The 25,124-nt window shown below is 42.3% G+C and overlaps 1 protein-coding gene across 3 annotated transcripts in view; it reads right to left on the bottom strand.

The window, feature by feature from the left end:
* Positions 1-291: 291 nt before the first annotated feature.
* LOC137438961 (alpha-N-acetylgalactosaminide alpha-2,6-sialyltransferase 5) overlaps positions 292-25,124 on the bottom strand; it is a 61,924-nt gene continuing 37,091 nt past the window's right edge. For all 3 annotated transcript variants that reach the window (XM_078769374.1, XM_078769376.1, XM_078769375.1), the window contains 3 exons: positions 17,762-17,982; positions 17,416-17,523; positions 292-3,128 (listed from right to left, as the gene is read on the bottom strand). In XM_078769374.1, the coding sequence (XP_078625500.1) occupies positions 2,936-3,128; positions 17,416-17,523; positions 17,762-17,982 (522 nt within the window). In that variant the 3' untranslated portion in view covers positions 292-2,935. The remainder of the gene's footprint in view (positions 3,129-17,415; positions 17,524-17,761; positions 17,983-25,124) is intronic.

The raw sequence follows: 25,124 nt of genomic DNA, 5'->3' as shown, positions 1-25,124 counted from the left end.
ATCTCACCATTGAGGAGCAGAGTGACGGTTTGGTTTTGGCGGGGGAAGATTTGAATTGTGGTCCAATTGGAAGTGGTTGTTCGGAGGTTAATGAAAGGTGACTGATGGGGGAAATCTAGCTAATCCCATACAGTGCATATTTCCTTTGAAACCCACGAAACAGAAGGGAGGACTATCTAAAACATTTAATAATGAAATAACTACCTCGGGAACACATATGTTTTATGTATGATATGTGATGTTTCAGAAGTGTTTGTGCATTTGATTGTGTGTTTATACGTTATTCTTTCACAGTCAAACCATAGTACCTGCACTGCCCAAATTTTAGGTGTAGGTATTTCAGAATCTGGCCATGGTTTTAAGCTAACACGAGCCTTCACCTAATTGACATGCGTTTTGAGCCCACCAAAGGCCGCTATAAAGTGTATATTGAGATGTGCGGTCAGGGAGTGCTGCAGCCGGAAAAACCACCATGGCAAAAGGCAAAAACAAACAAACAAACTAACTAACAAACAAGAAGTCATGCAGAGCAGGATACTTGCAAAATCCACCCCCCACCCCCAAGAAAAAAAATTCCATTGATACAGCAAATTGTCCATTTTATCAAGATTAAAATTGACAATCTTGATCAAAGCTTGGGTCAATAGGAAGAAAATTGACGATTTTTCAGATGAAAATGATGATTTTGTAAGGTTAACCTTAGTTACAAAGGTATTTGTAGCCGCCCTGCCAATTTTTGGGCGTGCAACGCCCAAATGCAATCCCAAACTAGTTTATAGCCCAGCGGCTAAGTCGAAAAATATTTCACTTTGTGGAGAAATTATGAAACTTTGCAGACAGGTGGAGGACCCCAGTAGGAACATTTTTCGATTAGGATCCAACTCTGAAACGCCCCCTGGTGGCCGATAGAAATACGATGCTAACCACCCCCCCCCCATGACAATTTGGGTGAACAGGTGATCAGTTAGCACCCCATATGAATTTACTTAGCACCCCATATTATTTCAGTGCTGCCATCTGTTTGCATTAGTTTAGGTTAAGACAGAAGATTTCCTTTTTTATGCAAGAAAGTTCTTTGCAGACATCAAAGTTCGTTATCATTATTGTATTAACGCATGTTTTCTTTTACAGGTGGAAAACCATAAACCATGTCCAGGTCATTCAAGATCGTTCCTTTTCAAGTCAATCGGATGAAAAGAGGATTTTAGAAATTTGGCCTATGTTGACCTTTTGGCCAATGTTGACCTCAAAAATAATTGGTAGTTGTATTCAGTGACCTGATATGTAAATGCTCTTCAAATTTCAAGTCAATCAGATGAAAATTGAGGATTTTAGAAATTTGACAAAGTTGTTGACCTTTGGCCTATGCTGAGTTGGGTCCTAATCGAAAAATGTTCCTACTGGGGTCCCCAACCTGTGTGCAAAGTTTCATAATTTCTCCACAAAGTGAAATATACTGCCATATTCTTCGACTTAGCCGCTGGGCTATTATGTCTTAAAGATGCTGCATAACAAGTTTCATGAAATTTAATCAATATTTGTGACTTTTAGAGCGTAGACGTCGAATTGTTTACAGACGACAGACAGAGACGGACGACGGACACTGGGTGTCGACAAAAATTCAGCTGGACATAGTCCAGTTGAGTTAATAAAAGTAAACACCAACATCCAACATTCAAAGCAAATAAATTCCCATTTAAATAAAGTGACAAAATATATTTACTATCGTTTCTCTACTTCAGTAACTTCTCGAAAACGAAACTATTTATATCCCACTGTGTAAAAGCTCACTTAGAAATCGTAATCTATCTATAATTCCAGTAATCTCTGTGTGTATGTCTGTGTGTGTGTGTGTGTGTGTGTGTGTGTGTGTGTGTGTGTGTGTGTGTGTGTGTGTGTGTGTGTGTGTGTGTGTGTTTGTCTGTGACCGCTGTTTCTCGACAACTACCGGTCCGATATACTTGAAACTTGCCAGGTATATTGCTGGGGACCTGAGGATGTGCCTTTTCAAGGTTTCATATTAATCGGACAAGTAGTTACCGAGCTATGGCGATTATTAGTAAAAGTAACGCAAGCCGTTCGCTTTGGCTTTGCGAATGGACCAAACCATTTCATGTAAATAGAGGGGGGGGGGGGGTTCTACCGTACTCGCAAGCCGTTCGCTTTGGCTTTGCGAATGGACCAAACCATTTCATGTAAATAGAGGGGGGGGTTCTGTGGTCGTTACTGCCACGTGGTTTCAAAGTTTTTTTTTGTTGTTGTTGTTTGCACGCATGTTTTTTTGCACCCACGTACGGGCACGCTCTAGTAATGATAATTATGGGTGAAGTGGTTGCAATTGGGTGGGTGAAGAGGAAAAGAGGCCTCCACTGATCAAGCTTAAGGTTGAGAAATCCTTCATAACACATCACAAATCTAGAAACACTTCTAGGCTAGAACCAATCCCATTCGGGTCACGAATCCGTCACAGGAGACTCCAACGAAGGTGATTCAGGCATAAGTTTGTGATTTCTTCAGGGTGCTCGTGATAAAGATTAAGTAATTCATTCTATTCAATAATACATAATCATTACGAGGTACGATAATAAATCGAATCTTCAGGAATAATATGCAACTTTTGTTTTCTAAATAGTGCAAAGATGCCAAGGAAAGCCTCCATTGGAATCGTAATTCATAATATCATCAATCATAATTTCAAACAGGCAGGTAGCAGCAATGGAAAAGTGTTTCAAATCTGTTTTCCTCATACCTGCATCGACAGAGAGATGAACAAGCAGGCTAGGAAAACAATTTTGGAAATAAAATCCTCAAATGTCCAGCCAAAACGATTTCAGTGCACTGTATGTACAACCTTGTCTTTGTTCATGCCTTGCTGGTTTCCATCCAAAAGATGCGCTCGTTGCTTTGGCCTCTACAGCAATCATTGGGCTTTCACTCAGAGACCTGGCCATGAAGGGTGTGAGAAAGTGATGTTGTAGCGCGGTGCCCAGCGAGCAAACACGCTCTTCTCCAAGAAGAACCGATGATGTCCTCCATTGAGTATATGCGCGTGCATCATGTAGGTCTTGCACTCACCCCCACTTCGCTTTTCGTAGTAATGGTACTGTACAGCGTGGTGCTTAGCATTGCTGGGGAGGAAAAATAGGAGTGATGGAAATAGTTGGGGGGAGGGTGGGAGGGGGGATTAGGGCATTTGTAAAATTGCTTTGAAATTACTAGCTACATTCTCTACAAACTTCACATACAGTGCATTCAGAAAGTATTCAGACCCCTTCACTTTTTTCACATTTTGTTATGTTGCAGCCTTATGCTAAAATCGTTTAAATTCATTTTTTCCCTCATCAATCTACACTCAATACCCGATAATGCCAGAGAGAAAACAGGATTTTAGAAAGTTTTGCAAATTTATTAAAAAGAAAAAACTGAAACATCACATTGACATAAGAATTTTTGGAAATTCCAACTTTTCCTGGAAGTCCTTGCAGTGTTCATATGTTTTATACCTCTCCCACCTCCCCCAAAGCCCTCGCCCTCCCACATTTCTCCCGTTGTCCCTGCTCTCAAATGTTGTGTTTGTGTCCTTCCCCCTCTCCCCATCTTGTCTGCCGCTCCCCTTATTTTTTGTGTTTTGTGTGTCGGTTTGACTTTTTGTGTGATTAATGTTAGCTCTTTCACGAGCCTCAATCTTGTATACAAAAAAAAAAAAAAAAAACAATCTTGTATACAAAAAAAACAAAGACCTTATATAGACAGGTGTGTGCCTTTCCAAATCATGTCCAATCAATTGAATTTACCACAGGTGGACTCCAGTCAAGGTGTAGAAACATCTCGAAGATGATCAAGATAAATGGGAGGCACCTGAGCTAAATTTCAAGTGTCATAGCAAAGGGTATGAATACTTATGTAAATGTGATATTTCAGTTTTTTCTTTTTAATAAATTTGCAAAACTTTCTGACATCCTGTTTTCTCTTTGTCATTATGGGGTATTGAGTGTAGATTGATGAGGGAAAAAATGAATTTAAACGATTTCAGCATAAGGCTGCAACATGACAAAATGTGAAAAAAGTGAAGGGGTCTGAATACTTTCTGAATGCACTGTAATCTGCAAATTTGGAAAAGAAACTCTTCGTCCCACTGTCCAAATTACTTATGTAAATTATAAATAATAATGGTGCTAGTACTGGTCCCTGAGGTATCCCACTACTTACATCCTCACAAACTGATATCCTTCCACTCACCTCTTTTCTTCCCATCATGCATCAAGTTTCCAATCCAGTTAATTATCCGACAAACCCTCACCTCAGCCAATAACCTCCTATGTTGTACCTTTTCAAATGTTTTTTCAAATCTAGATATACTCCATCCACTGCACCTCCCTCGTTTATCCAATCAGAAACTGCTTCATAGAGCTCCAATTGATTTGTTAAACATGACCTCCATTTGGTAAATCTATGCTGACTGTCTTTAATTTGTTTAAATGTATTTAAATGGCCCCCATCTGATCCCGAATTAACGTTTTCAACATCTACCTCAGAAAAGAAGTTAAACCAACGGGTCCATAGTTTCCCAATTCTCCTCTGGAAGCATTCTTAAGTCAGGTGTTACTCTCCAATCCTCCAATACCTGTCCAGGCTCCAACGAGTTGTTTAAAACAGGGTTTCTCAACCTTTTTGCCTCCGCGCCCTCCCCCCCCCCCCCCCCCCCCCATAGTTAAGATACCCCTCCACTTACCGATATAAATTGAAATAAATTGAGGAATCTGGGCATCGGAGGAAATCTATGCTAATCATGTCGATGAACGGAACCGAGCAAAGATCTACTGTAGTCTATATACCCCACAAGGGTTAATAACATGACCCTTCCTGCCGCTAATGTGACATTTTTCCCAAGGACTTTTATTATAACAAAAGAAATAACGCTAATGATAATAGCATAATATTAATGGTATTACAAAACAATATTCCCTCTCCCCAAATTTTTTTGGAATCTGTACGGCTTTCAGTGTTTCGGAGCTGGTGATTTTGACCAGACAAAGTCTGCGATTTGTCAACAGGCAACGCAGGAAAAACTGATCAGCACACCCAGTGGGTGTAAACGAATACGGGAAGCTAGTGACACACGAATTGACTCTGACAAAACGCATAAAACTGATGCCAGCCGAGAGTGACTTCTTCGATCATGTTTCAAACGAGTGCTACAAGAAGTACACCAATGCAAATCTGCTCAGACGCATCCAGAAAGGAGGGAAATCGCAGAAAACACCGCTATCCTCAGAAGAAATTGGCAGTCCACATGGGGTTGAGACTCGTTCTCACTGTGCTGTACGTTCACCTCCAAATCCTGCAGATGTGCGAAGTGTTAACTACTTGATGAACTGCATCATTTGTGACAATAAGTCACACAAACGGGACTTCAGAAAATATCGTAAATCCGAGTCGAATCGTGCTACTTCACTTTTAGAAGCAGCAAACTTCCTCCAGGATGACATTTTCAATCTAATTTGTGACCTCCAGGATGAGCATGCAGTTTTTGGAGCTGACTTGTATTATCACAAACCTTGCATGAAATTATACCTCCACAAGTTCGAGCATGCTTCACGTTCAACTGGCGAACCACCGGAGCTGAACTCTAAGCAGCGTGCATGGGGCGATATCGTGTCTGAGTTAGAAGAGGGACTGAAAAGTGGCAATGGTTATGAACTCAGTGCAATGAGACCGATTGAATGGACTTGTTGATGACGAGCATCAATTTCGAAATAGAGACGCGAAGATATTCTTTTTGAGACACTTTGGTAGTAGCATTGATTTCACATATCCTGACGAGGTGCGCAAGTCTTTGATGGTTTATAGTGTGCCATGTAATAGAGCAGATGTTTTGGCAGAGCGTATTCGCTCCATTGATCCTACACAGGTATGTGCCAGTGTGCTAAGTAGTGTAGCAGCATAGCAAACCTGTTGTGCATTTTGTGATACAAGCACCAAATTTGGCACAAATGTACATTAATATGTTGCGAACATTTTCAGATATTGGGCCACTTGAAATTCCGTAATTTTTTTTTTCAATTTTTTTCAAATTTCGTAATTTCAAATTTTTCGGGTGACACCGTCACAATTTCGGTCTTCGAGGCCGGCCGATATAGTGGGGCGGCTTAGCCCAAATATTCAAAAGAATTGTGCATTTTGTGATACAAGCACCAAATTTGGCACAAATGTACATTAATATGTTGCGAACATTGTGTGGTCAGCAATGAAGACGAGAGTCTGAATTACATGTATGCAAAAGACCTTGTGAACCAGTGAAGCAAATACACGGGTAAGCATGAATTAAATCTAGGGCATGATATAATTTCCATGATGTTTACCTCTACACTCAATGGTGGAAGGAGGTAATGTTTTGATCCCAGCTTGTCTGTATGTCTGTTTGTCTGTTAGTCCACAAAATTCCAGACAAAGCTTGTAGTAGTGGTAGTGGTAGTGGTGATAACAGAAATTGTTATATAGAACTGAACTTATATTATTATTATTATATGCAGAAAATAACTTCATTTCTATATGCCCTGCAGTGGACAGGTTAATTGGTTTATGCACTGAAGGGGTCACCCTGGTGTGCACTGCTGTGTTCTGCCTCACTGAGTTGTTCAGGTATGATGTACTCAGCACAAGCTTCCGGTCGGCCCGGAGGTGGGGGTGCGGGGCCTGTCACGGAACGTCAAAACAAACGGCCTGCCGGGGCCGCCCAAAAGTCGGGCGTGAGGGGCGCGTCCACTAATGGAACGCCTCTCGCTTCCCAGATCGAGGGCCACGTGGTCAGGAGAACCTCGTCCCTTCCGGTCACACTTTGCCTATCGGCCGGCCTCGAAGACCGAAATTGTGACGGTGTCACCCGAAAAATTTGAAATTACGAAATTTGAAAAAATTTTAAAATAAAAATTACGGAATTTCAAGTGGCCCAATATCTGAAAATGTTCGCAACATATTAATGTACATTTGTGCCAAATTTGGTGCTTGTATCACAAAATGCACAATTCTTTTGAATATTTGGGCTAAGCCACCCCACTAAAGGCAAAGTCTAGATAGTCATGATTTTGACTTAGATGATAGATTCGGTGATGCTCAAGATCTCAAACATGCATGCTCCACTATGAGAATACCAGAACCGGTACTTAGGTTTGTAGGATATTTATACAATTTTAATCCAGGGACATACCCCAAGGCAGCTGAAGCTGTAATAACGGTGACAGATCCTACAGCAGAAGATGTAGATGATGAGTTGATGAGATGATGAGTGAGATGATGCAGATGAAACAAAGAATTGAGGGTTGGAATGACGGTGATTGTGAACAGACTGCTGATGGTTGCCTCTGCTCAACGCTGCAGGAAGATCCTAGCTCTGTTTCAGACTATGTACTATGTACATCATTGCGGCAGAAAGATAACACCAATGCATATAATGAATGCTGAATCAGCTCAGTATTGGGCGTGGAGGGAAAATCCTCACCATTATCTTGAATCGCCAAGGGCTTGCACTAAGCTATGCAGAACTGCGACGGTACCAGTTTGACATTGCAACCTGCACTGCACAGCAGAATAAACAGGACGTTGCGCTACCAGCTCATTTTGATCCTGGAGAATTCACATCATCGGGCTTCGACAACTGGGATCATGAAGGTGCGAGTGTGTCTGAGCATGACACAGTCTGTGTTCTTTTCCAGGACAAACCTAGTTCCCAGAGATTCAAGCCCAAACGGTCCGATACATTGGTCGAACATGGCCTGCAGGCTTTTAAGGAAACGCTCCCATGCCAGATTCTTCAAGAGTTCGAAGCACGTGTGAAACGACCTGACCTTCCAAGTTCGTTCAAGGGCAATGATGAACTCCACAAATCTGATGACCCAGAAAAAAGACTGTTATGATACTGACATCTAGGCTGTAATGGGTACAGTGAGTGCACAGCCGATCAAGAGCCTGTACTTTATGTGTCTTTGCTATAATTATGATGTAAATAACTTTTGATTTACATGTTTAATATCAATGTTGTTTTGTTACCTTAACAGTTTAACAATAAAATGAGATTCTTCAATAATGATGGCTTCTAATTAGCATAATTAACGGCTTATTGATAGTTTCTTACCCAATCAAAATTAAAAGACTAATCATGATCCTTGTCCATGAAAACATACGTGTGGATTCATTGTACATTGAGCTGTGGTGCAAGTGGATCGAGTCATAAGTGAAAACAAGATTTTTCAGTTTTGTTTTCAATTAATTTGAATATCAAAATATGGTATGTATACTCATTCATAACCCAAATTATGATGCTAGCAGTCACCCTAGATAGGTTTTAAACATTCCAATCAATGTATGCATGTTCAATGACTACTTTTAAGAGGCTATGTTAATCATATATTTATTCTTCCAGTAAATGACCCATTTTAAGGCCGATTTTGGATCTAATTTGTATATTTATGACATCATAATGACTCCAATCATAACAAAACCAACCTTATCATAATCCTTGACCCTGAAAACATGGGTATAGATACTTTGTTTGTTAAGTTTGGATGTGTATTGGCCGAGTTATTGAGAAAATAAGATTTTCTCATGTATACTTTGTGGGGGTTAAGCGAAAATCTTCGTGGGGGGTCTGTAGCAAAACGTATACAGATTTTGGCCCGTCACCCAAACCTTTTTGAAAGGCCTTGATATGTACAACAATAAAAGCATGGGTAACTTCGTACATTTGCGATGGACACAAACTCCCCCCTCGAGCCAGTAATATGTAATAAGTTCTATGTTTAGCCGGATGTCGGAATAAGTTGCATCTGTCCCCGCCACGAGGGGGCGGGGCATGCTAATTAGTACAGGGATTATGGGTAAAATTCCCTCGTGTGTCGTTCCCTCTGTGAGCAACCCAGTGTCCCTTATGGCAATACATCCCATAGACATTAGATAGGCCTATTAGCGCACCACACATTAAATAATTCCCCTCCGCCACAATAAGACTTACAGGAAGAACAGGCAGGAAGCCAGATCGGGGCACCGCCGATGGGGCCGCAGCCAGCCACATCACCAGCTGGCATAGCAACAAACATCGTGCAAGGCAGGCTATAGCCATGCCCAAGGAACATGTGATTGGCTGGGATAAGAAGCTGGCCACTGATTGGTGAGAGGAAGGTGGAAGGAAGCGGCACACTGATTGGCCACCAACCGTGGACACCTCGGCCAATCAGTGCGGAAGGCGCGAACACCTTGGCCAATCAGTGCGGAAGGCGCGAAACCACTACTTAGAAGCAGGTCGCTGTTTAGAGGGGAAGGGCCGGTGACGTCAGAAGGCGGGAAAAGACCACAACGAAGCGAGGGACTGATTGGTAACGCGAGGGAGCTGACGTCACACCGCGGGTGACAAAGCGACTCGTTCGCAGGCATTCTGGGTTCGGTCATCTTCCCCGAGTTCTTCGTCGTGCTCTTGGTGCGCTTGGTCTTGGTGCTTGGAGCGGTGCTTGGTGCTTGGAGCGGTGCTTGGTGCTTGGAGCGGTGCTTGGTGCTTGGAGCGGTGCTTGGTGCTTGGAGCAAGGCTTGGTGCTACGAGCAAACGGGACCTTGCGTGCGACTGACGAGCGGGCGAGCGGGGAGCACATCAAGGCCTTTCTTCGCTGCAACCGGAGCTGCATCGGACGACGCGCTCAAACATCGACCCAACGCTACACTGCCACAGATAAGCTCGCATTCACAAATACATGACGGGACATTTATTTTATTCATTCTCCCTTTGTCTCGTATTTGAAATCTGTGGGGACGTCCCAATTTAGAAATAGTTCTTCCGTCGCGTTTCTTTGTATCGGGTTCCGTAATAAATCTGTATTTTTGTACATTTTAACCCGGATTCCCATGTGAGTTCATTTCCTGCAGGATCGGAGCTGTCTGTGAGATTGCTACAGGTAAGAGCTCGCCGCTTCTTCCTTTTCCTTCTTCCTCCCGTGCTTGCATAGTCAAAATCCGTAATTGATTGTCGCCTCCATTAAAGTTTGTTTGGCCATCCGCGAGCCCACGGAATTAACCGAGGGCATTCGAGCGACAATGTTATGTGGAGGATATTGCATGCGGACGATCTGGTTATTGTGATAGAGAGTGGGCGGGAGATGCAGGAAGTATTGGAGGCATTTGGAGGGAGTGGAAGGAGGCATTTGAGAAACATGGGCTGAAGATAACCATGGAGAAGACGGGGGTGATGTGGGTTTGGCAGTAGAGAAAAGAAATGAATATCAGGTTAGAGGGGACGGAGATCAGACGAGGAAATAGGTTTGAGTATCTTGGTGAAACAGTGACCGGGGATGGTAAATCAGAGGCAGAGGTGTGGAGGAGGATTCAGGTGGGTGTGAATGTGTGGAGGAGAGTGGAGGGTGTAATGGCAGACAAAGATTTTGAGGAGAATGAAAGGAAAGGTTCTGATGTCGTGCGTAACACCAGTCTAGCTTTATGGTCTGGAGACGATGGCACTGACAGAGACAACAACAGAGGCTGCAGGTTTGCGAGAACAACTGGGTCAGGAGGATTGCAGGAGTGAAGAGGGTGGATAGAAGGAGAATGAATGAACTGAGGGAGGAGATTGGTGTGCAGATGAGCTTGATGGGGAGATTGGTGAAATGCCGGCTGAGATGGGCTGGACATTTGGTGCGGATGGGGGAAAGAGAGTGGCAAAGAGAGCGGATGGGTTGAGGGAACAAGGTAGAAGGAAAAGAGGTAGTCCATGGTTGTGATGGGAGGATTGTGTGAGAAGGGATATCAGTATATATCAGTTGGAGAGTGGAGAGAGTTTCGCTGAGGACGAAGGAGAGTGGAGGAGTATCGCGGTCAAAGCAGGGCAGGAGATTTTTTTTATGTTGAAGGCTCCATTCACGGACTAGATAGTCCTCGTCGAGGCCAGACCTTAAATATAAGAGCTGCATTGATAGAAAAGTAAAGAAAGAGACATTAGTCCAAGAGATGCTACCACAAACTCTAACTCTTAATAGCATCCTTGCACATGCTGTTATAATGACTTGTCCAGAAATGCTCTCCGAAGTCCACCTACTCCACCATATTCAGATTATTAAATAAACAGGGGTGTAACACTGAACTCCCCCTCGTGGTATTATCGACAAATTGGATTAAAATCCCAATCCTGGATGAGATCGAGAAATGCTTCATCTGCTCTGCTCTTTCCCTGTTCCTGGACCCAATGCATCACTGACAAATTATAATCCACCATAATCAACACTCTTCCCTTGTCAAATGCCTTTCTGAATTATTTATGAATCCCTTCTAAGCTGCTCTTCCCTCACACCAGGAGCCCCACAGTGCCTTCAGAAAGTATTCACGCCCCTTGACTGAGATTAAATTGAGATTTTTGTCACTGATCTACACATAATACCACATAATGTCAAAGTGGAATTTGGTTTTTTGAATTATTTACAAATTTATTAAAAATGAAAAGCTGAAATGTCTCGAGTCAATAAGTATTCAACCCCTTTGCTGTGACACTCCAAATTGAACTCGGGTACATCCAATTTCCTTTTATCATCCTTGAGATGTCTCTACAACTTGAAAGGAACTCCCCAAATCTTGATTGAGATTTAGAAAGAAACACACCTTTCTATATAAGGTCCCACAGAGCAGAAACTCTACAATGAAGGCCAAAGAAGTCTGTAGAACTCCGAGATAGAATTGTGAGGAGGCATAGATCTGGGGAAGGGTATAAAACAATTTATAGTGTGTTGAAGGTTCCCAAAAGCACATTGAGCTCCATCATTAGGAAATGGAAAGAATATGGAACTACTCAGACTCTTCCTAGAGCTGGCCGTCCGAACAAACTGAGCAACCAGGCAAGAAGGACCTTGGTCAGGGAGGTGATCAAGAACCCAATGACCACTCGGACAGAACTACAGAGTTCCTTGGCTAAGATGGGAGAACCTGCCAGAAGGACAACATTCCAGAAGGCACATGACAGCGCACCTGGAGTTTGCAAAAAAAAAAAACACGTGAAAGACTGAAAGAAGGAGGCAAAAGATTATGTGGTCTGATGAGATGAAAATAGAACTCTTTTGTCCTGAATGCAAAGTGCTATGTCTGGAGGAAACCAAGCACAGCTCATCACCCATCTAACACCATCCCTATCATGAAACATGGTGGTGGCAGCATCATGCTATGGGGATGCTTTTCAGTGGCAGGGACTGAGACTTGTAAGAGTGGAGGAAACAATGAATGGAGCCAAATACAGGAAAATCATTGAGAACCTACTTCAGAGTGTAAAAGACCATAGACTGTGGCGAAGATTTACATTCCAACAGGACAATAACCCCAAGCAACAATGGAATGGCTTCAGACCAAGAACGTGAAAGTCCTGGAGCAGCCCAGCCAAAGCCCAGACTTGAATATCATTGAGAATCTGTGGAAAGGCTTGAATATTGCTGTTCATCGACGTTCCTCATCAAACTTGACAGAGCTCGAGTAAATCTACAAGGAAGAAAGAAAGGCACTCCCCAAATCCAGATGTGCCAAGCTGATACACACAGACCCAAGAAGGCTCAAAGCTGTAATAGCTGCCAAAGGCGCTTCTGCAAAGTATTGACTCAGGGGGCTGAATACTTATGAGAATTAGATATTTCTGTATTTCATTTTCAATAAATTGGTAAAGTTTCAACAAACATTTTTCACTGTGTTATTATGGGGTATTTTGTGTAGATTAGTGACGACATTTTAAAATCCATTTAAAATTCAGGCTGTAACACAACAAAATAGGAAAACGTCAAGGGGTGTGAATACTTTCTGAAGGCACTGTATAAAAGAATCCTAAAAGTACTTTAGCATTTTTATCACATAATATTTATCCACAAGAAGAAGAAGTTGTTTGTTGTTGTTGAGAAGAGGAAGAAGTTGTTTCTTGGGTTTGTTGATCTGGAGAAAGCATTCGATAGGGTTCCACGCGAAGTATTGACATGGGCATTGAGGAAGTTAGAAGTGGAGGAATGGTTGATCAGAGTAGTGATGGCAATGTACAAAAGAGCACGCACAGCTGTAAGGACGAAGGACGGGAACAGTGGTGCGTTCGAGGTGAAGGTGGGAGTGCATCAGGGGTCGGTACTAAGTCCACTACTATTTGTAGCTGTGATGGAGGTGCTGGCTCAGAACGTAAAGGAGGGTTTACCGTGGGAGTTGTTGTATGCAGATGATCTGGTGTTGATTGCGGAAATTATGGATGGACTGAAGGAAAAGATGAACAAGCGGAAGGAATGTATGGAGACAAAAGGTCTGAAGGTGAATATAGGAAAGACGAAGGTGATGGCAAGTGGTAAAGCATGTGGTGAGGTGGAAAGAACTGGGAAGTGGCCATGTGCTGTGTGCAGGAAGGGTGTCGGAGTGAACTCCATTCAATGTACAATGTGCGCTGAGTGGGTTCATCAAAAATGTAGTGGTCTGAGAGGGTCATTAACCAGTGTGGCAGCTACATTCAAATGTAAGGTGTGCACAGAGGGAGCTGCAGATGGAGGAAATGTTGAGTTGGATCTTGGATACGGCCCGAAGCTGGAAGGTGTGAAAACATTTTGTTACCTCGGAGACATGCTGAATGGAGAAGGTGGATCAGACTCGGCAACGGTTGCTAGAGTGAGATGTGCATGGAAGAAGTTTCGGGAACTGACTGGCGTGCTGATGAGGAGGGGAGTGTCGTTGAAGCTGAAGGGAAAGGTGTATGCTGCATGTGTGAGAAGTGTTATGATTTATGGGAGCGAGACATGGGTCATGGATGTAGAGCAGCAACGAAGACTGGAAAGGGTGGAAATGCGAATGGTTCGGTGGATGTGCGGAGTATCGTTGAGAGAGGAAGACAAATGATGAATTGCGAAAGATGATGGGAATAGAGCCTGTGATTGATGCTGTGAAGAGGAACAGGTTGAGATGGTTTGGTCATGTGTTGAGAAAGGATGAAAGTGACTGGTTGAGAAGAGTGATGGAAATGAATGTAGAAGGAAGTAGAGGACGGGGAAGACCGAGAAATACTTGGCTTACGATGGTGGAAGAAGAAATGCGGGCAAGGGGGTTAACAAGGGGAGATGCAGAAAATAGGGAAAAATGGAGATTGTCATGGGGACTGCAAGGCTAACCCCCGCTCGAGCAGGGAAAATGGCCTTAAAATGCATGTTGTTGTTGTTGTATAATATTTATCCACACAGAATCCTCCATATTAATTCCCTCCTAAATAAAATACAATATTTTACCCAGATTGCTGCACCCCTTCCTATTTTACCTTTTCTATCACACCTGTACATGTTGCAGCATTGAAGTGATGTTCTCTAATTTCTCTCCTCATTAAACCATGTCTCGGTTACTGTAACTATCGTACTCCTCAAGCAAATATATTTTCGTTTCAAGCTCCTCAATCTTAATAGGCCTATATAAACTCTCGACGCTGGTATATAATTAAAAAAAAAAAAACAAAAAAAAAAAACACTTTTCCCTTCCTTTCTGCCTATTCTTACCATCAAATTATCATTTGTTTAGCCTTTAGCCATCATTCTGCAAACACTTCCTTTGCTGTGAAATGATTCCCATTGCTTCTTAAACACAATCATGAGTACCCCACTTTCTCCATCAGGAGGACACAATGTGTTCTTCTTTATCACGATCTTTTCTCCATCAGGACACAATGTGTTCTTCTTTATCACGATCTTTTCTCCATCAGGAGGACACAATGTGTTCTTCTTTATCACGATCTTTTCTCCATCAGGACACAATGTGTTCTTCTTTTTCACGATCTTTTCTCCATCAGGAGGACACAATGTGTTCTTCTTTATCACGATCTTTTCTCCATCAGGAGGACACAATGTGTTCTTCTTTATCACGATCTTTTCTCCATCAGGACACAATGTGTTCTTCTTTTTCACGATCTTTTCTCCATCATGAGGACACAATGTGTTCTTCTTTATCACGATCTTTTCTCCATCAGGACACAATGTGTTCTTCTTTTTCACGATCTTTTCTCCATCAGCACAGAATGCGTTCTTCTTTATCACGATCTTTTCTCCATCAGGAGGACACAATGTGTTCTTCTTTATCACGATCTTTTCTCCATCAGGACACAATGTGTTCTTCTTTTTCACGATATTTTCTCCATCAGGAGGACACAATGTGTTCTTCTTTATCACGATCTTTTCTCAATCAGCACACAATGTGTTCTTCTTTATCACGATCTTTTCTCCATCAGGAGGACACAATGTGTTCTTCTTTTTCACGATATTTTCTCCATCACGAGGACACAATGTGTTCTTCTTTATCACAATCTTTTCTCCATCATGAGGACACAATGTGTTCTTCTTTATCACGATCTTTTCTCAATCAGCACACAATGTGTTCTTCTTTATCACGATCTTTTCTCCATCACGAGGACACAGTGTTCTTCTTTATCACAATCTTTTCTCCATCAGGAAGACACAATGTGTTCTTCTTTATCACGATCTTTTCTCCATCACGAGGACACAGTGTTCTTCTTTATCACAATCTTTTCTCCATCAGGACACAATGTGTTCTTCTTTATCACGATCTTTTCTCCATCAGGACACAATGTGTTCTTCTTTATCACGATCTTTTCTCCATCACGAGGACACAATGTGTTCTTCTTTATCACGATCTTTTCTCCATCACGAGGACACAGTGTTCTTCTTTATCACAATCTTTTCTCCATCAGGACACAATGTGTTCTTCTTTATCACGATCTTTTCTCCATCAGGACACAATGTGTTCTTCTTTATCACAATCTTTTCTCCATCAGGACACAATGTGTTCTTCTTTATCACGATCTTTTCTCCATCACGAGGACACAATGTGTTCTTCTTTATCACGATCTTTTCTCCATCACGAGGACACAGTGTTCTTCTTTATCACGATCTTTTCTCCATCAGCACACAATGTGTTCTTCTTTATCACGATATTTTCTCCATCAGGACACAATGTGTTCTTCTTTATCCCGATCTTTTCTCCATCAGCACACAATGTGTTCTTCTTTATCACGATCTTTTCTCCATCAGGACACAATGTGTTCTTCTTTTTCACGATATTTTCTCCATCACGAGGACACAATGTGTTCTTCTTTATCACGATCTTTTCTTCATCAGGACACAGTGTTCTTCTTTTTCACGATATTTTCTCCATCACGAGGACACAATGTGTTCTTCTTTATCACGATCTTTTCTCCATCAGGACACAATGTGTTCTTCTTTTTCACGATATTTTCTCCATCACGAGGACACAATGTGTTCTTCTTTATCCCGATCTTTTCTCCATCAGCACACAATGTGTTCTTCTTTATCACGATCTTTTCTCCATCAGGACACAATGTGTTCTTCTTTATCACGATCTTTTCTCTATCACGAGGACACAATGTGTTCTTCTTTATCACGATATTTTCTCCATCAGCACACAATGTGTTCTTCTTTATCCCGATCTTTTCTCCATCAGCACACAATGTGTTCTTCTTTATCACGATCTTTTCTCCATCAGGACACAATGTGTTCTTCTTTATCACGATCTTTTCTCCATCACGAGGACACAATGTGCTCTTCTTTATCACGATATTTTCTCCATCAGCACACAATGTGTTCTTCTTTATCCCGATCTTTTCTCCATCAGCACACAATGTGTTCTTCTTTATCACGATCTTTTCTCCATCAGGACACAATGTGTTCTTCTTTATCACGATCTTTTCTCCATCACGAGGACACAATGTGTTCTTCTTTATCACGATCTTTTCTTCATCAGGACACAATGTGTTCTTCTTTATCACGATCTTTTCTTCATCAGGACACAATGTGTTCTTCTTTATCACGATCTTTTCTTCATCAGGACACAATGTGTTCTTCTTTATCACGATCCTTTCTCCATCAGGAGGACACAATGTGTTCTTCTTTATCACGATCCTTTCTCCATCAGGAGGACACAATGTATTCTTCTTTTTCACGATATTTTCTCCATCAGGAGGACACAATGTGTTCTTCTTTGTCACAATATATCCCTCTTCTTCGTCTTAATGGGGCATATTTTGCAAACCTCTCTCTCATACAAGCTCTTGGTTCATCCACCCTCCCCCCGTTCTTACAGCACAACCTTTCTCCGTCTTCAACAGGGTTTCCTTCCACTCGTCCCATGATCTTTATCTCGGAATGTTAAATTTGGGAATCTTGAGAAATCCAGTTTGCAGAGGTTGTCTGCATGCAAAAATCAAATCCCCTTCATGTTGTTTTAGTGTCAAAAACTCTCAGTCAGTACCCTCCCCCACTTCTCCAGCAAGTCTGCATCCTTCCAACCCAACGGAGGTATGCACCCTACTGAGTGTCGTGCTAGGTGTTCAAGTAAATAATGCCGAACTGCCAAGAAAGCTAGTTCTACCTGCAGTAGTCAGAAGGTATCATTCCATAGACGTGTATGTGGTCACACACATCCAGCAACACGCCCATGGTAAACCAGCCTGTACTCAACCACGTGTGGGACTTCATCCTGAGGGATTGAGCAGGAAAGCAAAATAGAGTGAAAGAAAGATGTCACATTAATGCCATCAGCCCTTTTGAAGTTATGGGCAGAAAAGCTGAGTTATAAAAATTTAAACAGAGGGGAGACATCTTGTGTGTCAACCATCATAACGACATTCATTATACAAGTAATGAGACAACTACAGACAAAATATAAAGCAAAGGACACAATGGCAGTAATGGTTGCAGCAAATTAAGAAACACACCTGTCTAGTCCCGTTTCTTTCTCATACAGTCTGTCAAAGGCTTGCATACGCAAGTCGGTGATGAGGTAAATATCAAGGCCAGGAACACGCGTGCGCAGTCTCTGCAAAGCGTTGTAAGTGCTGCCGGACCCATCAGCTCTCATTAGTTTCGGAGGGCCCCAAACTACCACCACAGTCGAATGTTGGTTTCTACCAGTTGCCTCAAGCAGCTCCTTTGCGTGCTGTCACCACAGTGAGGACGTATATTCACATAACCTCACAGGAAAAGTGAAAAATCTCTTGGTAGAACCGGGATGCAAACGTCGGCATAATAAGGTTAATGAGCAAGTCATTAAAACAAGATTTCACATGCGAACAAAGCCATATTCTATCTTTGTACAGCTTGCAAAATATAATAGTGACAGTATGATAATAAAATATAATAATAGAAAATATATTAGGCAGTAGTGACCCCCGAGCTATTCTTGCATGGATAGTGATGCCTGCTTGTTTCAATGTTGAATGGGCTGTACTATCCTGACACCTTAGGACATCGTTTTGTGGGTAAAACAGCAATTATCTAGAAGCTTCAACTCAAATCGGAGAGAGTATAGTTAGAAATGGCAGAGAACAAGTGTTATTTGACAACTTGTTGAGGAATTATTCATTTATGGGAATGAGCTTTGAGGAAAAGATGAGGTTGAAAGATGAGGACCTGGTCAGCCTCGTCTGACACTTCAGCAGTCTGCTAAAGACTGGAGTATGGGGACTGGGGACTGGGGTAAAGAATTTGTGAGTATGCTTGCAAGTTTCTGAAAACCGTGGTACAAGAAGTCGTTGTGTGCCATCAGTTTCAGAAATGTCCTGTTCTGTTCTGTTTCCAGTGCTTGCTGTTCAGGGGCCAGGGAGGAGGAGGTGGGGAAGGAAGGAGAAGACTTATTGCTTGGACCAAAACTAGGGTGAGCATCTTGAATCACCTTACCAAAAGGATTAAAGAACATGAGTCGTGTAAATCTCAGACAGTGCGATTAAACTTGCTACATTGGGAGAGCGTAAACATAGTTACTCAATTTGATGAAATCTGAGGTGGAGGAATAAAGAAGCACAATGCCAGAATTTGATTTAAAAAAAATACATCCTCACATCCTGTCAACGCTCGGTGACTACATGCAATTCTCTGGTGCTTTTGAACCGGCCTTACTTGGACATGATGAAACTGAATTAATCTTTGAAGGGACTGTTTCAGTGTTTCGGGGATTAGTAGAATTTGTGGCTCTTATGGATAATTAAATGGAGGTGCATTTGAACAAGGTGACTGTGTTAAAAGGAATTTCCAAAAGGTGTAAACTGAACTGCTAGACTGTATGCTTGGTGACCAAGGGAGTTAATTGTACAGCTAATAAGGAGCACAGTTTGTGGCTGTACAAGCTGATACCACTGATCTGTCCACAAAATGCCAGGCAGTACCTGTGTCCCAGTGTACAGTGCATTCAGAAAGTATTCAGACCCCTTCACTTTGTTCACATTTTGTTATGTTACAGCCTTATGCTGAAATCGTTTAAATTCATTTTTTCCCTCATCAATCTTGCACTCAATACCCCATAATGACAAAGAGAAAACAGGATTTTAGAAAGTTTTGCAAATTTATTAAAAAGAAAAAACTGAAATATCACATTGACATAAGTATTCATACCCTTAACTCAGTACTTAGTTGAAGCACCTTTGGCAGCGATTACAGCCTCGAGTCTTGTTGGGTATGACGCGACAAGCTTTGCACACCTGGATTTGGGGATTTTCTGCCATTCTTCTCTGCAGATCCTCTCAAGCTCTGTCAGGTTGGATGGGGACCGTCGGTGGACAGCCATGTTCATGTCTCTCCAGAGATGTTCGATTGGGTTCAAGTAAGGGCTCTGGCTGGGCCACTCAAGGACCTTCACAGAGTTGTCTGTCGAAGTTGTATCTTCAGAAGCCATGAGGTCGAAGGAACTGCCTGCAGAGCTCAGAGACAGGATTGTGTCGAGGCACAGATTTGGGGAAGCCTACAAAAAAATTCTGCTGCATTGAAGGTTCCCAAGAGCACAGTGGCCTCCATAATTCTTAAATGGAAGAAGTTTGGAACAACCAGGACTCTTCCTAGAGCTGGCCGCCCGGGAAAACTGAGCAATCGGGGGAGAAGGGCCTTGGTAAGAGATGTGACCAAGAACCTGATGGTCACTGGCTGAGCTCCAGAGATCCTGTGTGGAGATGGGAGAAACTTCCAGAAGGACAACCATCACTGCAACACTCCACCGATCTGGGCTTTATGACAGAGTGGCCAGACGGAAGCCTCTCCTCAGTGAAAGACACATGAAAGCCCGCTTGGAGTTTGCAAAAAAACACCGAAAGGACTCTCGTACTGTGAGAAACAAGATTCTGTGGTCTGATGAAACCAGGATTGAACTGTTTGGCTTCCGTCTGGCCACTTTTATACCTTAGTCTTCTTGCAAATAAACACCAAAAAATATATAAAAGGAACAAAATAAAAAGATTTAATTAACAAACAAAAAATATACGAGAACAATGACCTTAAGCTGGAGGCTACAGAGTGACCGAGTATTAATATTATTTACTCTCTTGCTAACTGGACTCTTGCTAACTAGAGCTCCTCTTGCTAACTCCCCACATCTCAGAGTTCATGAGCCGTGCCTGCAATATACCTACATCAACACTGCTTTTAACTAAAACAGCAGTCGGTAGAGCGCATACCTCCACCAGGCTGAATAGTTTATGTTTTGTATCCTACTAATAGGCTGTATCAGGATTCGGACCTGAACCAAAATCGAATCGGCTTGTTGTCACCTAACCAACTTGTCCACCAAGTTTAGTCACAAGTCATCCATAACTTTTTAAAATATCATGTTGTATATAGCTTTTCACCTGATCTCTCAATGGTGAAGAATCACTTAAAAACTAAAACAAGTCTTGTATCCGAATCCATATTCAGATCTTCACCAAAATCGAATAGTTTAGTCCTCGTCACACACCCAACCTGTCAACCAAGTTTCGTCCAAATCCGTCCATAACTTTTTGAGATATTGTGCTATGTATCGGTTTTAGCACGATCACTCAATGGTGAAGAATCACTTTTAAAATTCTCTGATCCGGATCCGGATCTTCACCAAAATTGAATCAAATCTTCATGACACACCCAACCTCTCCACCAAGTTTCGTCCGAATCCGGATCCGGATCTTCACCAAAATCGAACCATTTCGTCCTAGTCACATACGCGACCTCGCTGCCAAATTTCGTCCGAATCTGTCCACAACTTTTTGATATATTCTGTTCACAAACTGACAGACAAACGGACAGACAGGGGTGAAAACATAACCTCCATCCACCTTTGGTGGCAGAGGTAAAAAGCTTGATTAACATGCGCTCGTCAGAACCATGCATTCTCAAGGGTTTCATTAAACCTTACTATTATTCGACATGTGATTAAATTTTTTGGTGTCCCTTATCGTCAATAACACTCGACCCAAACAAAGTCAATGGAAATCTGACATAATAAACCCAGGCAGTGTATAAAATCAGCAGAAACCTACAGGCCTAACATGTTAGGCCCACCAGAAAACCAAGATGGTGGTCATATCAATTTGTCTCGGCACTATGGTGGGTGGAGTCAAGCAACATATGTGGTTGTGGTCCGGCAACTGTCCAACCAAAGGGTGCACATTTCAAAAATCGACCCCCAACAATAATAACAGCAACGTTTACATTTCATAAGTTCAGATAGGGCCCTTAACCTCATGAACCAACATCGTCATCCAGCTTATGAAGAGGCTTTGAACTCTGCTGTACATACACACACTTGAACCTACCTGCATGATCACATCTTTAATAACAGTCAAGTGGTCATCTTAGAGAAAACAATGGTTTGGTTGTGGTGTAAAGGAATATATTTGGGAAAGAGTTGAAACGACATCTCAAAAAAGGGGCAGTTTGTGATTAAATGTGTCACGGACATGGGACAAGGCTATTACATCTCTCCCACGTCGTCTATATTTGTCACGGGACGCCCGAATTGGTCAACAGACCAATTTACTCTACCAACAGTTGAGGTCACTTGGTGATTTTAAAGTTTCTTCTTCACGTCAACATCTGCCGTGACCAAGGCGATTGGATTCTCGCCAAAACATGGGCTCTACCAACGTGAAGGTCAAGCTTTTTCTATTATAAACTTTTGCTGATTTAATTCGACTAAATGAATCATAACAACCTGGTTTGATTAAAGAATACTGGGTGTTTCTCAAAAAAAAGGCCATGTCACTTTATTGTCCCTTTCAGTAATCTTTAAAATAAACATGAACATCAGGATTATAGTAGATTTAATACAGATCATACATGGAGTAACACTATTTAAAATAGCTATATTTTGCCCTCTTTTTCGACAAATCAAACCTCTGCCACCCGATGTTACACCCCCATTTTTCGGTGGGCGGTATGAATATCTCAGAGCTTTGGCTATGGGTGAAACTATGAGTGGAACACAATTAACCATTTTACAGTCCATTAAATAGTTTAAATTGATAGAGTAACCAAACTTTTCCTGTCACTGGGGGCAGGTACTTCGCTTGTAATTCGCCCTTTGTAAATTGTAAACAAACAAAAAAAAGAATCACAAAAGGTTATTATTAACTTATCTCCGCCACCGAACGTGGGTGGAGGTTATGTTTTCACCCCTGTCTTTGTGTCCTATAAACAGGACATCTCAAAACGTTATGGACGTTTTAGGAAACCTGATGGACAGGTTGAATGTGACAAGGAAGAAGTGATTAGATTTTGGTGAAGATCCAAATCTGGATCCAGATCCGAGAATTTTTTAAGCGATTCTTTACTTTTTCTTTTAGTGATATTTAAGTGATTTTAAGTGATATGGCTAAAAACTATTCAGAACACGATATCTCAAAAGGTTATGGATGGATTCAGACGAATTTTGCTGGACAAGTTGGAAGTGTGAAGGATGAACTGGTTCAATTTTGGTGAAGATCCAGATCCTAGTTGTTGTTGTGGTTCTTGTTGAGTCGATATTTGAAATGTGCATCCATTGGACAGACAGCTGCCAGACCCCACCCACATTTGTCACTTAACATCATCCACCATGGCACCCAGATAAAATAATATGGCCACCGTCTTGGTTTTCTGGTGGGCCTAAGACATCAAGCCTGTAGGCCTCTGCTGATTATATGCACTGCTCAGGTTTGTTGCATCAGATTACCATTGGCTTTGAGTTTGCTTGGGTTGAGTGTTCATTGGAAGAGGGGGGGGGGGGGGCATTGTATCTTCAAGTGTTACATAATGTCTTAGGGGGTTGAAACCAGACCCAGCTGTCCGTCAGACTCATAGTTGATACTGAAGCAAACCATGAAGACCCTCGGAGATTCATTGCATAATACAGTACCTTCAACAGCAAGGATGAGGAAGTTGAGTGGACAGGGGAAGCGAACAATATATATTTTGTATCGCAGGTTGTGGCCATAGTGCGGCCATTCTTGTTTTTATCTCCAAAATTGTCTATTTTTGTTGATGTCTGGGCATTTGTCTCAGAAAACTGGTAATTATTGGTAAAGTGTCTCAGAAGTGTGTTGTCCCAAAATTCCCATAACCATACTACTATCCTGTTTAGTCTTGCAACCTCTGCCTTTTCCATGCTTTACTTTCTTCCACTCCCCTCCCCCTTCACTCCTTCCAGGTATATCCAAGGCACATGCGTTCTACCAGTAATCCACATCTGGTGAAACATCAAACCCAGGACTCAGTGCTCACCTCCACTCATTTGTATCTATCTTCTTCTTCCTGTGAAATCAACTTCCTCTTTATTCAATCTCACTCTTCATTCCACAACTTCAAATTGGCCTCCTCCTCCTTCCATACTCATGATCTTCCCTCACCTTGTTAACCCTCCCCTACCTTTCTCGGTTAGTGGGGGGGGGGGGGGGGGTGGGGGGGTTCTCTCTCTCCTCTTCTTCCACCAACTTTTCCATTTATTTGTTCAATTTCCAGTCTTCTCTTTGTTCTGTTGACACCTTTCATGTCCTTGAGGTTTAGCCATTCTGTTCTCCTCCCCAAAACATCCCCATCTCTCCCACTTATTCTCTCATTATTTCTCCAAGCGTCCCTCTACCCTGCTGTTTGTGTGTTTCCCTGGTTTTCACTGTGTTCCATCTGTTCCAATCTGTTCCGTTTTCTAGCTCTTCCATGAGCCTCAATTTTGTGTACAAAAAAAGGAAAAACACAAAGCACATGAGAGAATCCTCTCTCATCTGCTATTACTTCTAAAGACAAATGCATTTACGCAATGCACTATGCTTTCCCATGTAGTCTGCGTTCTATACCTTACAACCAGAACAAAGGTGGATTGACAAAATGAGTGTAGGTCGATAGATTACACCTGCACTGCCACACACCTCTTCCGGCAGCCTTTGTTTGCCCGGCTTGATTGGCAATAACTCTGGTTGTTTGGCACGTGAGGATCATCCTGTTCTCTCCCTAGCTGTATGCCTTAATGGTGAAGAAATATTTCAATCTTCTGCCTCCTAAAGTGAGGCAGAACAATCCTTGTAGCAGGCCAATGCACTTTGAGTATAATATTTCACCTAAAGTAAAAGTTGTCCTTGTTACCCCAATAATACTGTTATGTCTGTGGGGTAGGCAGTGATATGTAGTCGGGTAGATTCGTACAGGCAGGTGCTCTGGATGTCGCATAAGAACCATCACCATGTAATAAGTTTTGTTTAGCCGAATGTCAGAGTAAGGTGCATCTTCATCTCCATTACGAGGAATAGAGCATGTTAACTACTATAGGGATTATGTTAATTCCCCTGTTCGTCAAACCTCAGCAATTTATCCTTTATCTCTTTTGGCACCGCACCATAGACACGAGTGAGGAAATGCCCATTAATTGCACTAAATAATAACCATAAAACCGACCGGAAGCCAGTTCTGAGCACGGCCATTTGGACGCACCAGCTACATCGCCACGGAAGAAAGGCAGGCCGAAGACATGCCCCGAGGAGCCGTGATTGGCCAAGGCGGAGCAAGAAGCAACTCGCTATTGGGCGGGAGTTGACCAATGGGAAGGCCAGGGTAAGAAGGGACTCGTGATTGCCCACGGCGGAGCAAGAAGCTACCCGCCGATTGGTGGAGGGAAGGCCGATAAGGAAGCAGAGCACCGATTGGCAGGGACCACCAATGACATCAGAGGTGAGCAGGAAGCAGCGCGCTGATTGGTGGAAAGTCACTGAGGACGTCACGAGACGGTCAATAAAAGAACTCTAGGACCGACATTGTTACGAATTCCGGGTTTATGGGAATGGCTATTCAGGTCATTTCTTATTAATGTTTATT

This window comes from Myxine glutinosa, unplaced genomic scaffold (genome assembly GCF_964187855.1).
Source record: "Myxine glutinosa unplaced genomic scaffold, kmMyxGlut1.1 SCAFFOLD_2304, whole genome shotgun sequence".
Lineage (NCBI taxonomy): Eukaryota > Metazoa > Chordata > Myxini > Myxiniformes > Myxinidae > Myxine > Myxine glutinosa.
The sequence above is the reverse complement of the archived record's forward strand: the minus strand, read 5'-3'. Positions and strand labels throughout refer to the sequence as shown.